The sequence below is a fragment of the Heterodontus francisci genome, chromosome 12 (genome assembly GCF_036365525.1).
Source record: "Heterodontus francisci isolate sHetFra1 chromosome 12, sHetFra1.hap1, whole genome shotgun sequence".
Classification (NCBI taxonomy): domain Eukaryota; kingdom Metazoa; phylum Chordata; class Chondrichthyes; order Heterodontiformes; family Heterodontidae; genus Heterodontus; species Heterodontus francisci.
In genome coordinates this window covers 20,847,411-20,863,992 of record NC_090382.1, presented here as the reverse complement: position 1 = coordinate 20,863,992, position 16,582 = coordinate 20,847,411, and the positions used below count along the sequence as shown (strand labels likewise).

General features: G+C 46.1%; 1 protein-coding gene across 1 annotated transcript in view; it reads right to left on the bottom strand.

Annotated features, from left to right (window-relative positions):
- The window catches only part of LOC137375771 (programmed cell death protein 4-like), a 49,730-nt gene extending 39,083 nt beyond the window's left edge, over nt 1–10,647 (bottom strand). Inside the window, exon 1 of the mRNA XM_068043177.1 lies at nt 10,101–10,647. Within this exon, the coding sequence (XP_067899278.1) occupies nt 10,101–10,128 (28 nt within the window). The 5' untranslated portion in view covers nt 10,129–10,647. The remainder of the gene's footprint in view (nt 1–10,100) is intronic.
- Nucleotides 10,648–16,582: the final 5,935 nt, after the last annotated feature.

The window sequence follows — 16,582 nt, the reverse complement described above, 5'->3', positions numbered from 1 at the left end:
AGGCCCCTTAAGAATTTTACACCTTTCACCAAGATCATTTCTTCTAAATTCTGGGAATACAGGTGCAGTCTACTCAGCCTCTCCCCCAATTGCACAAGAGGCCAGAATTGGAGGAGCGCCGATATCTTGGAGGGTTGTGGGGCTGAAGGAGATCACAGATTACAGAGATGGGGGTGGGGGGGGGGGGGGGTGCGGGGATTTGAAAATCAAGACATTGCTTGACTGGGAACCAATGTAGGTCAGCAAGTACAGGGGTGATAGGTCAATGGGACTTGGTGTGAGTTAAGACAAAGCCAGCAGAGTTTTGGGTGGCCTCAAGTTTACAGAGGGTAGAATGCGAGAGACCAGCCAGAAGTGCATTGGAATAGTCAAGTCTAGAGGCAATGAAGGCATGAATGAGGGTTTCAACAGATGAGCTGAGACAGGAGCGAAGTCGGGTGATGTTATGGAGGTGGAAATAGGCGGTCTTAATGATGATGAAAATAGGAGGTTGGAAGCTCATCTCGGGGTCAAATGTGACACCAAGGTTACAAACAGACTGGCTTAATCTCAGACTGTTGCCAGGGAGAGGGATAGAAGCAGGAGCTAGTGAACGGATTTTGGAGCAGGGACTGAAAACAATGGCTTCAGTCTTCCCAATATTTAATTGGAGGAAATTTCGGCTCATCCAGTACTGGAAGTCAGATAAACAATCTGATAATTTAGCAACAGCAGAGTCATCGAGAGAAGTGGCGTTGGTATAAAGCTGAGTGTTACACTCTAATTCTTTTGTAAGATACCATTTGCTTTCCTAATTGCTTACTGTATTTACATGTTAACTTTCTGTGATTCATGTACAACATCCCTTCCCCAGTTAAAAGCCCTGCTAACATTAATTGTTTAAGCTCACATTCCAAGAATCGTTGTTTGGATAAGATACTGATGCCAGTGTAACCACATCGCCAACCAAGAGAGGATGGGACAAAACCAGAATGACTCGATACTCAAACTATGGTCAGGGCTGGGAGGAGGGGACAAGTGTCACACTGATGTTGGAGTATGCTGTAACTGTCTCTTTAAATGGGGTAACTTCAGGTCAGTGTGACAGGCAGAAGGTCAATAGGGTGCCAGTGTCCACAGTACCAGCTGCTAAATGCCATGTTTAAGTGTCAACTGTAGCTCAGTTGGTAGCACTCCCGCCTTCGAGTCACAGGGTTGTACGATGGAAGTGCTGCACAGTCAGAGGGGCATCTTTCAGATAAGATATTAAACCAAGGCCCAGTCTGTTCTCTCAGGTGGACATGAAAGGTCCCATCATACTATTCAAAGAAGTGCTATGAAGTACAGCCAATGAAATACTTTTGTAAGTGTAATGTAGGCAAGCACAGCAGCCAATTTGTGCACAGCAAGCTCCCATAAGCAGCAATGAGGTAATGGCCAGATATTCTGGTTCTGAGTGACGTTGAGGGTTAAATATTTGCCAGGAGACCAGGTAGAACTCCCCTGCTCTACTTCGAGTAGTGCTGTGGGGTCTTTTACAGCCACGTGAGGCGGGGTGGGGTGGAGAAGACAGGGCCTGGGTTTAACATCATATTTGAAAGCGCAGCAGGCCCTCAGTATTGCACTGGAGCATCAGTCTGGATTACATGTTGAAGTTTCTGGATTGGGGTTCAGATAAGTTCAAAAGAATGTTCAATGTACACAACATTATCAATCCTCACATAAGGAATGTGACTGCAGACCCACAGCAATGTGGTTAACTCTTACATGCCCTCTGAAATGGCCTAGCAAGCCACTCAGTTGTACATAACTGCTACGAAGACCACCCGGCATCGACCCAGGCACCGGAAACGACAACGGCAAACCCAGCCCTGTCGACCCTGCAAAGTCCTCCTTACTAACATCTCGGGGCTTGTGCCAAGGTTGGGTGAGCTGTCCCACAGACTAGTCAAGCAACAGCCTGACATAGTCATACTCACGGAATCAAACCTAACAGACAATGTCCCAGACACTGCCATCACCATCCCCGGGTATGTCCTGTCCCACCGGCAAGACAGGCCCACCAGAGGTGGCGGGACAGTGGTATACAGTAGGGAGGGAGTTGCCCTGGGAGTCCTCAACATCGACTCCGGACCCCATGAAGTCTCATGGCATCAGGTCAAACATGGGCAAGGTAACCTCCTACTGATTACCACCTACCACCCTCCCTCAGCTGATGACTCAGTACTCCTCCATGTTGAACACCACTTGGAGGAAGCACTGAGGGCGGCAAGGGCACAAAATGTACTCTGGGTGGGGGACTTCAATGTCCATCACCAAGAGTGGCTCGGTAGCTTCACTACTGACCGAGCTGGTCGAGTCCTAAAGGACAAAGCTGCTAGACTGGGTCTGCGGCAGGTGGTGGGGGAACCAACACGAGGGAAAAACATACTTGACCTTGTCCTCACCAATCTGCCTGCTGCAGCTGCTTCTGTCCATGACTGTATTGGTAGGAGTGACCACCACACAGTCATTGTGGAGACGAAGTCCCGCCTTCACATTGAGGATACCGTCCATCGTGTTGTGTGACATTACCACCGTGCTAAATGGGATAGATTTCGAACAGATCTAGCAATACAAAACTGGGCATCCATGAGGCGCTGTGGGCCATCAGCAGCAGCAGAATTGTACTCAACCACAATCTGTAACCTCATGGCCCGGCATATCCCCCACTCTACCATTACCATCAAGCCAGGAGACCAACCATGGTTCAATGAAGAGTGCAGGAGGGCATGCCAGAAGCAGCACCAGGCATACCTCAAAATGAGGTGTCAACCTGGTGAAGCTGCAACACAGGACTATCTGTGTGCCAAACTGCGTAAGCAGCATGCGATAGACAGAGCTAAGCGATCTCATAACCAAGGGATCAGATCTAAGCTCTGCAGTCCTGCCTCATCCAGCCATGAATGGTGGTGGACAATTAAACAACTAACTGGAGGAGGTGGCTCCACAAAATCCCCATCCTCAATGATGGGGGAGCCCAGCACATCAGTGCGAAAGAGAAGGCTGAAGAATTTGAAACAATCTTCAGCCAGAAGTGCCGAATTGACGATCCATCTTGGCCTCCTCCTGAAGTCCTCAGCATCACAGATGCCAGACTTCAGCCAATTCGATTCACTCCACGTGATATCAAGAAACGACTGAAGGCACTGGATCCTGCAAAAGCTATGGGCCCTGACAATATTCCGGTAACAGTACTGAAGACCTGTGCTCCAGAACTTGCCGCGCCCCTAGCCAAGCTGTTCCAGTACAGCTACAACACTGGCACCTCCCCTGTAATGTGGAAGATTGCCCAGGTATGTCCTGTACACAAAAAGCAGGACAAGTCCAACCCGGCAAATTACTGCCCCATCAGTCCACTCTCAATCATCAGTCAAGTAATGGAAGGTGTCATCAACAGTACCATCAAGCGGCACTTGCTTAGCAATAACCTGCTCAGTGACGCTCAGTTTGGGTTCCGCCAGGGCCACTCAACTCCTGACCACATTACAGCCTTGGTTCAAACATGGGCAAAAGAGCTGAACTCAAGAGGTGAGGTGAGAGTGACTGCCCTTGACATCAAGGCAGCATTTGACCGAGTATGGCATCAAGGAGCTCTGGCAAAACTGAGGTCAATGGGAATCGGAGGAAAACCCTCCGCTGGTTGGAATCATACCTAGCACAAAGGAAGATGGTTGTGGTTGTTGGAAGTCACTCATCTGAGCTCCAGGACATCACTGCAGGAGTTCCTCAGGGTAGTGTCCTAGGCCCAACCATCTTCAGCTGCTTCAATGACATTCCTTCTATCATAAGGTCAGAAGTGGGGATGTTCGCTGATGATTGCACAATGTTCAGCACCATTTGTGACTCCTCAGATACTGAAGCAGTCCGTGTAGAAATGCAGCAAGACCTGGACAATATCCAGGCTTGGGCTGATAAGTGGCAAGTAACATTCGCGCCACACAAGTGCCAGGCAATGACCATCTCCAACAAGTGAGAATCTAACCATCTCCCCTTGACATTCAACAGCATTACCATCACTGAATCCCCCACTATCAACATCCTAGGGGCTACCATTGACCAGAAACTGAACTGGAGTAGCCATATAAATACCGTGACTACAAGAGCAGGTCAGAGGCTAGGAATCCTGTCGTGAGTAACTCACATCCTGACTCCCCAAAGCCTGTCCACCATCTACAAGGCACAAGTCAGGAGTGTGATGGAATACTCTCCACTTGCCTGGATGGGTGCACTTCCAACAACACTCAAGAAGCTCGACACCATCCAGGACAAAGCAGCCCGCTTGATTGGCACCCCATCTACAAACATTCACTCCCTCCACCACCGACGCACAGTAACAGCAGTATGTACCATCTACAAGAAGCACTGCAACAATGTACCAAGGCTCCTTAGACAGCAGCTTCCAAACCCTCGACCTCTACCAACTAGAAGGACAAGGGCAGCAAGGGTGGCACAGTGGCGCAGTGGTTAGCACCGCAGCCTCACAGCTCCAGGGACCCGGGTTCAATTCTGGGTACTGCCTGTGTGGAGTTTGCAAGTTCTCCCTGTGACTGCGTGGGTTTTCGCCGGGTGCTCCGGTTTCCTCCCACAGCCAAAGACTTGCAGGTGATAGGTAAATTGGCCATTATAAATTGCCCCTCGTGTAGGTAGGTGGTAGGGAATATGGGATTACTGTAGGGTTAGTATAAATGGGTGGTTGTTGGTCGGCACAGACTCGGTGGGCCGAAGGACCTGTTTCAGTGCTGTATCTCAAAATAAATACATGGGAACATCACCACCTGCAAGTTCCCCTCCAAGTCACACACCATCCTGACTTGGAACTATATCGCCGTTCCTTCACTGTCGCTGGGTCAAAATCCTGGAACTCCCTTCCTAACAGCACTGTGGGTATACCTACCCCACATGGACTGCAGCGGTTCAAGAAGGCAGCTCACCACCACCTTCTCAAGGGCAATTAGGGATGAGCAATAAATGCTGGCCTGGCCAGCGACGCCCACATCCCATGAATGAATAAAAAAAAATAAGGACAAGAGTTTTACAGGGAGGTTCGAAGAGTGGGATTAAAACGCAGTTCAAGGAGGTGTTTAAGGAATCCTTTGAAAGCTGAGAGCGAGAAAGGACTCAGAGGGAGAATTTTCAAGGGCAGGGTACAGCAAGTTGAAGATGTCAAATACACATTGCAGCCTGTGTGCGAAAGCTGCCATTCCAGATTAAGTTCCAGGTTGGGCAGCTGCACATTCCCAGCCACTCCCCTTCCAGCAACCAACCCTCTCCTTCCACATCCACATAAGTGGGATTGGTGCACTTGTCACAGTTCTTGACCCTGGCGGATTTGTTAAATCATTAGAACAGAACAGTCACTGAACTTCAAAGCAAATGTAATTTGTGAAAATTGAGATGTTTAGATATGATAAGCTGCTATCCCCATACAAGGGCAATGTCACAGACTGCAGATGGGGAATGTAGGGGGAGTGGATTCAATTGGACAAAGGCCCAAATACTACTCGCTTTAACAAGCACCAGGATTCCACACATCTGAGGAGATTCCTTTTAGACAATTGTTCCTTTTAACGGAGCACTTATTATACTGCTGTATAGTCTACCTTTTGCAAGTATGAAGTGAGCCTGTGCCTCAATGGTAGCACTCCCACCTCCAGATCAGAAGATGCAGGGTTCAAATCTCATTCCCGACAGTCCTGGCAGCGGAGACTGGAGTTCCAGACTTTATAAAGAGTTTAGACAGGCTCACCCCTCACCAGCCACTCACCCCTCACCAGCCACCCACCCCTCACCAGCCACCCACCCCTCACCAGCCACCCACCCCTCACCAGCCACACCAGCCCTCACCAGCCATTCATGAAAAAGAAAAAGACTCGTACTGATATCGCATCTTTCGAAAGCTCAGGGTGTCCCAAATTCTTTTCCATTAACTTGTGATGAAGGAAAAGGAATGGCACAATTCGAAGCGCAGGCAAGTTCTAATCAACATTCATCCCTCAACTATCATTAAAACAGATTATTTGGTCATTATCACACTGCTGTTTGTGGGATCTTGCTGTGCAGAAATTAGCTGCCGCATTTCCTACATTACAACAATGACTACACCTCATTAGCTGTGAAGAACTTTGATCATGAAAGGCGCCACATAAATACAAGTCCTTTCTTTCCTGTTGTCAAACTTGTTCATTAAAGCAAAAAATAAAACTCAGAGCTGCAGAGGCTGAGACAAAAGCAGAAAGTGCTGGAATCACTCGGCAAATCAGTGCCAATGAGGAAAGAAATGTTGCCATTTCAGGATCAACCCTTTGATCAGGACTGCAACGAGTTTTTTTGCTTCATTAAAGACTTAAGCATAGTCATTCCACCAGCCACTCCAGTCTCCGTGCACATGGGTCATTACTGTTACCTGGTGGATTAGACACCAATGCAGCAGAATCCACACTGCTTGTAACAGTAGCAGTTTGCATTTATATAGCGCTTTTACTGTAACAAAATGTCCCAAAAGCATTCACAGGAGTGTAATCAGACGAAAACTGGCACTGAGCCAAAGGGGAAATATTAGGATGGGTGACAGGTTTTAATCATGGAAAGAGAGGTGGAAAGGTTTGGGAAGGGAATTCCACAGGTTCGGGCCGACAGCCGAGGGAAAGGCTGACAATGGTAGAGTAAAGGAAATTGCACAAGAGGCCAGAATTGGAGGAGCACAGAGATCTCGGACAGTTGTGCGTCTGGAGGAGATAACAGAGATACAGAGGGGTGAGCCCACGCATTTACTTGAACACAAGGATGAGAATTTTAAACTCGAGGCACTAGTGAACAGGAGGCCAATGTAAGCCATAGGGACATTGGGTGAATGGGACTTAGAGAGAGTTCGGGTACAGGCAGCAGAGTTTTGGGTAAGTTCAAGTTAATGGCGAGTGCATAACATGATGTGCCCACTATACAGTTCATATGGTTCCTATATTGTGTGTGAGGGGAACTGAAGGAGGAACTTTCATTGCAAACTGAAAAATAAACTCTTGAAACAGAATAAATAAATTGTGAGGTACTGAAAGTGAATGCGGCATTTGAACATCACCTCAACCTGTGAAAAACCCTCTATTAGCAACTAATTTAAAAAAAAAATCAGTCTTGAAAGCTGTCCCTGTTCACACATTGGTCAATCACTGGTGTTCACAATTTTATCAAACACCTTCATTTGTAGTATTTACAGAACAGAAAAAGGCCATTCGGCCCAACAGGTCTATGCTGGTTATGTTTATGAGCCCCCTCCCACCTTGCATCATTAGGGCGGCGCAGTGGTTAGCACCGCAGCCTCACAGCTCCAGAGACCTGGGTTCAATTCTGGGTACTGCCTGTGTGGAGTTTGCAAGTTCTCCCTGTGTCTGCATGGGTTTCCTCCGGGTGCTCCTGTTTCCTCCCACATGCCAAAGAACAAAGAAAATTACAGCACAGGAACAGGCCCTTCGGCCCTCTATGCCTACGCCGATCCAGATCCTCTATCTAAACCTGTCGCCTATTTTCTGAGGGTCTGTATCTCCTTGCTTCCTGCCCATTCATGGATCTGTCTAGATACATCTTAAAAGACGCTATCGTGCCCGCGTCTATCACCTCCACTGGCAATGCGTTCCAGGCACCCACCACCCTCTGCGTAAAGAACTTTCCACGCATATCCCCCCTAAACTTTTCCCCTCTCACTTTGAACTCGTGTCCCCTAGTAATTGAATCCCCCACTCTGGGAAAAAACTTCTTGCTATCCAACCTGTCTATACCTCTCATGATTTTGTGCACCTCAATCAGGTCCCCCCTCAACCTCCGTCTTTCTAATGAAAATAATCCTAATCTACTCAACCTCTCGTCATAGCTAGTGCCCTCCATACCAGGCAACATCCTGGTGAACCTCCTCTGCACCCTCTCCAAAGCATCCACATCCTTATGGTAATGTGGCGACCAGAACTGCACGCAGTATTCCAAATGTGGCCGAACCAAAGTCCTATACAACTGTAACATGACCTGCCAACTCTTGTACTCAATACCCCGTCCGATGAAGGAAAGCATGCTGTATGCCTTCTTGACCACTCTATTGACCTGCGTTGCCACCTTCAGGGAACAATGGACCTGAACACCCAAATCTCTCTGTACATCAATTTTCCCCAGGACTTTTCCATTTACTGTATAGTTCACTCTTGAATTGGATCTTCCAAAATGCATCACCTCGCATTTGCCCTGATTGAACTCCATCTGCCATTTCTCTGCCCAACTCTCCAATCTATCTATATTCTGCTGTATTCTCTGACAGTCCCCTTCACTATCTGCTACTCCACCAATCTTAGTGTCGTCTGCAAACTTGCTAATCAGACCACCTATACTTTCCTCTAAATCATTTATGTATATCACAAACAACAGTGGTCCCAGCACGGATCCCTGTGGAACACCACTGGTTACACGTCTCCATTTTGAGAAACTCCCTTCCACTGCTACTCTCTGTCTCCTGTTGCCCAGCCAGTTCTTTATCCATCTAGCTAGTACACCTTGGACCCCATGCGACTTCACTTTCTCCATCAGCCTACCATGGGGAACCTTATCAAACGCCTTACTGAAGTCCATGTATATGACATCTACAGCCCTTCCCTCATCAATCAACTTTGTCACTTCCTCAACAAATTCTATTAAGTTGGTAAGACATGACCTTCCCTGCACAAAACCATGTTGCCTATCACTGATAAGCCCATTTTCTTCCAAATAGGAATAGATCCTATCCCTCAGTATCTTCTCCAGCAGCTTCCCTACCAGTGACGTCAGGCTCACCGGTCTATAATTACCTGGATTATCCCTGCTACCCTTCTTAAACAAGGGGACAACATTAGCAATTCTCCAGTCCTCCGGAACCTCACCCGTGTTTAAGGATGTTGCAAAGATATCTGTTAAGGCCCCAGCTATTTCCTCTCTCGCTTCCCACAGTAACCTGGCATAGATCCCATCCGGACCTGGGGACTTGTCCACCTTAATGCCTTTTAGAATACCCAACACTTCCTCCCTCCTTATGCCGACTTGACCTAGAGTAATCAAACATCTGACCCTAACCTCAACATCCGTCATGTCCCTCTCCTCGGTGAAGACTTGCAGGTTGATAGGTAAATTGGCCATTATAAATTGCCCCTAGTATAGGTAGGTGGTAGGGAAATATAGGGACAGGTGGGGATGTGGTAGGAATATGGAATTAGTGTAGGATTAGTATAAATGGGTGGTTGATGGTCGGCACAGACTCGGTGGGCCGAAGGGCCTGTTTCAGTGCTGTATCTCTAAATAAATAAAAAAAAAATCTCACCCGATCAATAATCTGCATTAGGTGAGACCACATAGAATAAAGGTAACAAGCGCTCATTAAACACCCGATTGTGCCTGAAATAAGCAGCACTCGTCTATAACAGAGCCAGAGATAACACCAGGAAAAGCCCCAGCGTTGGAGAGCGAAGGGAGCATTGGATCCAATGTCACCTGCTCCTTCAAGCATGGCCACCCTCAGCGTGTTCCTAATTACTGAAAGACGGGAAATGTTAAAACTCTTTAAGAAGTTGTATCTGTATCTGACTGAAGCAGTCCAGTTTTTGCTTTGCTTGTTATTGGACTAAATATTACGTTTGAAAGGTGACCACAGCCCAAACATTGACAAAACTGTTGAGCGATGCAGATTTTTAAACACTAGTTTAACATTTCACACAAGAGAAAGACGGTCATTCTAGGACGTGAAGAAACACACGGTTCTGCCCAACTGTTGAAAGTCTGCTCCTTCTCCTATGCCATCTTTCTATACAGACTGATGCACAAGTTGGTGCTGTGCTAGTTTTAGAGAGAAAAAAGCAGAAACCTGTTACATTAACTGCAAATACTGAGACTGGAGGGGGAGGAGAAAGAGAAGGGAAACTACATTCTGAAGACCTCTCTAAATGCCCAAAGTGCTCAGCCAGTTGAAAACACTGATTGACAGCGTCCTCTCCTCTCTGTCAACATACACCCTTCTCTCCAATACATTAAATACAACACCCACCCCCAGTCTGAATTTCTACGGCATTCCTTCTTACCCAAACCCTGCTTCCCTTCAGTCGCCATTGGCTTCTCCGCAGTCTTTTTTTAAAAATTCTTCTCTCCAGGCTTCGGGTTGCAAAATAACACAACCAACACCAAGCACGATCGATCTGCTGTTTGCTTTATTCCAATGAATAATTCGGCCTGCACACTTTCAGATCTCCTCTTCGCCTTTCGTCCCGACACAACGTTTTTCTTCTCCTCTCGCCAGCTTTCAAAATAAAAAAAACTTTGCCCAAACTTTTCTTCCAGTTGCTAACTTTCCTTTTCCACGTTTCGAATCACATGACCGTCCCAACACCGATCCCGATTGGCTCACTGGGGGGGGGGGGGGTGGGGAGAACGGTGCTGAATATTTTCAAATCTTAAATGTTTGCTTACAGATAAAAAGCTCGGGTTGCGTTTAGAAACCAGGCAAAGGACGCAAGCAAACTGTCCGTAGGAATTAACAGTGAAATGAACATGAAACTTACAGAGACAGCACTGACAAAACAATGGGAGTGGCTGCCGGGTTGGGCAGTTCGACTACTACATGAATAGAAACTGGTGTACCTATGTCATAAAACTGTTTACGGAAGGGAATGTTACGTAGAATTTTACAGGCCATTCGACGCAGCAGTTCTGTGCCTATGCCAGTGTTTATGACTTACCTGATCCTCCTCCCATCTTACTTCATCTCATCCAATCAGCAAATCCTTCTATTCCCTTCTCCAGCTTTCCCTCCAATGCATCAATGCAATTCTCCTCTACTACGCCTTGTAGTGAGTTCCACATTCTCACCACTCTCCAGCTAAAGAAGTTTCTCCTGAAGTTATTAGATTTATTAGTGACTATCTTCCATTTATAGTCACTAGTTTTGGTCTCCCCATGAGCAGAAACAGCTTCTCTATGCCAACCGCATTAAACTGCACCATGTTAAGGACCTCGATCACATCAACACTCCGTCTTAAGAGACCCCTAACCTATTCTGCCTTCCCTGATCATTGTAACCTCTTAGTTCTGGTATTGTCCTTGTAAAGCTTTTTTGCACTTTCTAAGAGATATGGCATGTAGAGGGCTAGGCTGCTCTGCAGCACAGTACTTGGCTGCTGCAGACTTTGGTCAATATAGACTGCTTGATTATGATGACGTGGAGCTTACTAACTAGCAGAGACAGGTCTCCATACACAGAAGATAAGATTGGCACGTCTGCAGCAACCACAAATAAATTGGTTAAATTCAAACATTGAATGCATACTTTTATATCCCCTTTGGATAGTTGTGACTTTAAAGAAACATTAAAAGTCACCATGATGATTCAACATGAGGGGCCATGCAGTGAATTAGTCCACTGCTCCTCATTGAAATGAGGATGATTACACATAGCGAGGACACATGGTGGAATTGTTCCCTCATCCCAACCCTTACAAAGGGGCTTGCTGACCTCTCAAGTTTTCAGTTCTGAAATATACATGGTCTTGTGTCAGCAGTTTTGCAGGGGTTTGAGACACTGAGCTAGGCTAATGGTTTTGGCAGATACAGAATACATTTAACCATTTTCCATGGGTAAACAATTTGTCAGGGATTCGCTAAATACAAGGGGTGGGGCGGGTGGTGAACTGGATTGCATCATTAAAAATGTCCCCTTCCCCAATAAAATATTTAACAGCCCATTGTCTTCTAAATGTGTTGCATGTTATTTTTTGAACAGGACTAAAAGCTCAGATGTGCATTTATTTAACACCTCAACAACAACTTATATTTGTATAGCATCAATATAGAGAGAAACAGAGTTAATGACTGGAATTTTACTTTGGGCTGGAGACCCTGCCCATAGGCCAAACAGTCAGGGGCAAGGCCACCTCCACCGGGCCTGGGAGCTGCACAGAGATTTTACGAGGCCCAGGTCTTTACATGGCCTTAGGCGGAACTTCTGCCCCTCTGAGACAGGAAGTACCGCCTCCAAGAGTTGCTGTCCAAGGTCAGCAGTGCCACTAGGAGCAGTGGCCACTGCTGGGACTGCACCCAGCCAGCCCCGCATTGAAGGTGTGTGTGGGGTCTCACTGGGGACAATCGGCCGGGCCCCAGCGCAAGGAGGGTCAGTTTGGGTGTGGGGAGGGAAATGTACTGCAATGGGGGCAGCTTGTGCCATGGGGGGGGCCCCTCCGTGGGCACAGGGTGTCCGATCAAGGGCCCCCACCACCCCCCCCAACCCGCAAAGAGGCCAGCAGGTTTTACTGAGCAGCCTCCTGGGGGTCCTGAGCCGCCCACCTGCCGCTGGTAATATAACAGAAAGCTGGAAACTATAGGCCAGTGAGCCTAACATCTGTCATTGGGAAAATGCTGGAATCCATTTTTAAGGAAGTAGTAGCAGGACATTTAGAAAATCATAATGCAATTAGCCACAGTCAACATGGTTTTACGAAGGGAAGTATTGTTTTGACAAATTTATTAGAGTACTTTGAGGATGTAATGAACAGGGTGGATGATGGAGAACCAGTAGATGTGGTGTATTTGGATTTCCAAAAGGCATTCGATATGGTGCCACATAAAAGGTTACTGCACAAGACGAGCTCATAGTGTTGCGGGTAATATATTAGCATAGAGGATTGGCTAACAGCAAATAGCGCGTCAGGATCAATGAGACATTTCAGGTTGGCAAACTGTAACTAGTGGAGTGCGACAGGGATCAGTGCTGGGGCCTCAACTCTTTACAATCTATATTAATGACTTGGATGAATGGACCGAGTGTATTGTAGCCAAATTTGCAGATGATACAAAGATGGTAGGAAATAGGTAGGTTAAGTGAGTGGGAAAAAATTTGGTAGATGAAGTATAATGTGTGAAAATGTGAGGTTGTCCACTTTGGCAGGAAGAATAAAAAAGCAGAATATTTATTTACATGGAGAGAGACTGCAGAATGTTGCAGTACAGAGGGATCTGGGTGTCCTTGTACATGAATCACAAAAAGTTAGCATGCAAGTACTGCTAGTAATTAGGAAGGCAAATGGAATGTTGGCCTTTATTGCAAGGGGGATGGAGTATAAAAGTAAGGAAGTCTTGACACAACTGTACAGGGCATTGGTGAGACCACACCTAGAGTACTACATACAGTTTTTATCTCCTTACTTAAGGAGGGATATACTTGCATTGGAAGTAGTTCAGATATGGTTTACTAGACTGATTCCTAGGATGAGGGGTTATCTTATGAGGAAAGGTTGAGCCGAAACTCATTGAGAGATGATCTTATTGAAACATATGATTTTGAGGGGTCTTGGCATGGTAGATGCTGAGAAAATGTTTCCCCTTGCGATGGAACCTAGAACTTGGGGACACAGTTTAAAATTAAGATGGAGAAAGGAGGAATTTCTTCTCTGAGGGTTGTTAATCTTTGGAATTCTCTTACCCAGGAACCAGTGGAGGCTGGGTCATTGAATATATTCAAGGCTGAGTTAGACAGATTTTTGATCTACAAGGGAGTCAAAGGTTATGGAGGCAGGAACAAAAGTGGAGTTGAGGCCACAATCAGATCAGCCATGATCTTATTAAATAGCAGAGTAGGTTCAAGGGGCTGAATAGCTTCCTCCTGCTCCTATTTCTTATGTTCTCATTCAGGAGGCCTGAACTGGAGGAGCGCATATATCTTGGAGGATTGTTGGGCTGTAGGAGATTACAGAGATAGGGATGTGCGAGGCCATGGAGGAATCTCAGCACATCTCAAACTGCTTCACATATGTCGAATTACTTGGAGGTTCAATGATTAATCTGACAGTCATGTTTATATGGGAAGATCCAACAGACAGCGAAGAAATGAATGACATGTTGTTCTGTTTGGGTGTTGTCAGTTGAGGGAGGAATGTTGGCAAGGACATTAGGAGCACTCCCCTACACTTCTTTAAAATAATACTATGGGATCTTTTACATCCACCTGAGAGGGCAGGCAGGGCTTTGGTTCAAAGTGCTGTCTGAAGGATAATGTACCTCTGACAGTGTCGCGCTCCCTCTGTACTGCACTGGTGTGTCAAACCAGATTATGTTCTCAAGTTCTACAAGCTGAAGTGTTAAGACAGATGGTGGATTACTTTTGTCATGGCAATGTCACATTCCATTGGAGGTTTACATGAAGTCTTGCCCGATATTCAGTTTCATTGACTTCAGGCCTGTCATACAACAGGCAGCAAATGAGATTCTGCCCGTACTACATCCCTTCCCAAATCTAATTGCCCCCCCCCCCCCTTAGTCTTTGTAAGTGAAACGGGAGAAAGGTTCCCCAAACATATTTCCATTAAGAAATTTTAACAAGCAGTAGATTTGAAATCAGCAGTGATTAGTATAAAATTTTTCCCACCCTCAATTTTGTACTGTTCCTGGTTGTTCCTCCATTGGAATATAGGTGCAGGAGTAGGCCCCCAAGCCTACTCCATCATTCAATTAGATCATGACAGATTTTTGCTCCATATCCCTTAATATTCTTGACCGACAACAATCTATCAATCTCAGTTTGGAAATTTCAGCCTCAACAGCCTTTGTTTTGGGACAGTTCCAGATTTCCACTACCCTTCGTGTGAAGAGGTGGTTTCTGGCATCACCCCAAACTGCCTAGCTTTCATTTTAAGCTTATACCCCTGTTAGGAACTCCAAAGGAAATAGTTTCTCTCTATCTACTCTATCAAATTTTAATCATCTTCCACACTCAAAGAGATGAAAGCCTAGACTGTGCATACACTCCGTAATATAAATGGCCTAAAGTGTAGGAAACTGACGTGTGGAATAGTGAAAATGTGGATCTATGAACGGCTCCCCTTAATCTACCTATCAAATTGAAAGTTACCTGTTTCTCCACAGTGGGGAGCTGGTCTTCTTGTATTCAAAAGTCTTCGGTCTTAACATATGGAGCTAGTTAGAGTCGCACTGAAGCGGGCTGTGTATGACGGAGATGGAGATCAATTTTAATAGATGTGCCTCCAAAGTGGCTCATGCTTGTGACCACCGTGTAGTAGGTTTTGAACAAAACCACCCCCCCACCACTAGCAAACTGATATGCATCACACTGTTCTCCCACTTCCCAACTTCCACCCTCTGTAAACACTAACTTTTTTAAAATTCTGCTGCCTTTATCCAAACTCGCACCGTCCCAATCATCCATGACCTACATGAGCTCCCAGTCCAACAATACTTTGATTCTTAATTCTCATCTTCGTGTTTAGATCCCTCCATGGCCTTGCCTCACCCTATGAAACTTCCTCCAGTCCGAGATCGCTATGCCTGTCCACTTCTGGTCTCCAATTTTAATCACTCCACCATTGGTGGCGATGTCTTCAGCTGCCTTGGCCCTAAGCTCTGGAATTCCCTCCATAAACTTCTCTGCCTCTCTCTCCTCCTGTAAGACATCCCTTGAAACCTACTTCTTTGACCACTATCCTGATATCTTATGTGGCTCAGAGTTAAACTTTGTGATAATGTTCCCGTGAAGCCCCTTGGGACATTTTACACTGTTAAAGGTGCTATATAAATACAGGTTGTTGTTGTACTGCCGACTTGCTTGGCCACTGTGTTTGGTACACTGAACGGTCCCAAATTTGCCATCGGAACAAAACAGCACAGATAAAAGAGGCAGGCAGTCCACACTAACAATTAGCTTTTCAGAAACGCTGCAGTGGATGCACTCTGAGAAGTCAGTTAGCAAAGTGCTAGAATATATTTATTATACCTTTTACATCAGTTACACTCAACACCAACTAGACCAGGCGGCACAGTGGTTCGCACTGCAGCCTCACAGCTCCAGTGACCCAGGTTCAATTCTGGGTACTGCTTGTGTGGAGTTTGCAAGTTCTCCCTGTGTCTGCGTGGGTTTTCTCCGGGTGCTCCGGTTTCCTCCCACAAGCCAAAAGACTTGCAGGTTGGTAGGTAAATTGGCCATTATAAATTGCCACTAGTATAGGTAGGTGGTAGGGAAATTATAGGGACAGGTGGGGATGTGGTAGGAATATGGAATTAGTGTAGGATTAGTATAAATGGGTGTTTGATGGTCGGCACAGATGTGGTGGGCCGAAGGGCCTGTTTCAGTGCTGTATCTCTAAACTAAACTAAACAGTCATGTTTGCGTAGAGTTGTACTAAACCATCACCACTGATCAGGAAAATATTCTTTGAATGACCGCTCTACTCTTCTGTTCTGAAATATGTCCATTCGATCAGTTGCCTTTCTCCCAGTAAATACTGACTGCGCTTTTCTGGCCTTATTCTCAACTGGTCTGGTACCAACTTGACCCTGATAGGGCTAATCGAGCCGCCCTCGGCTCTAAACTGATCAACTGCTCGTCCTTCTCACAAGGTGCTCATTGGCCAACATAAATAATTGTCAAAGTAATTCATTGTACATGCAATGTTTGGGGCATTTATGAGATGGGATAAGGCACCATGTTGAAGCTTTGCTGTAAGAAAAACATCAAATCTACAAGAACACTTTGAAAAGTGTCATTTCTAATCTAGTGTTACAA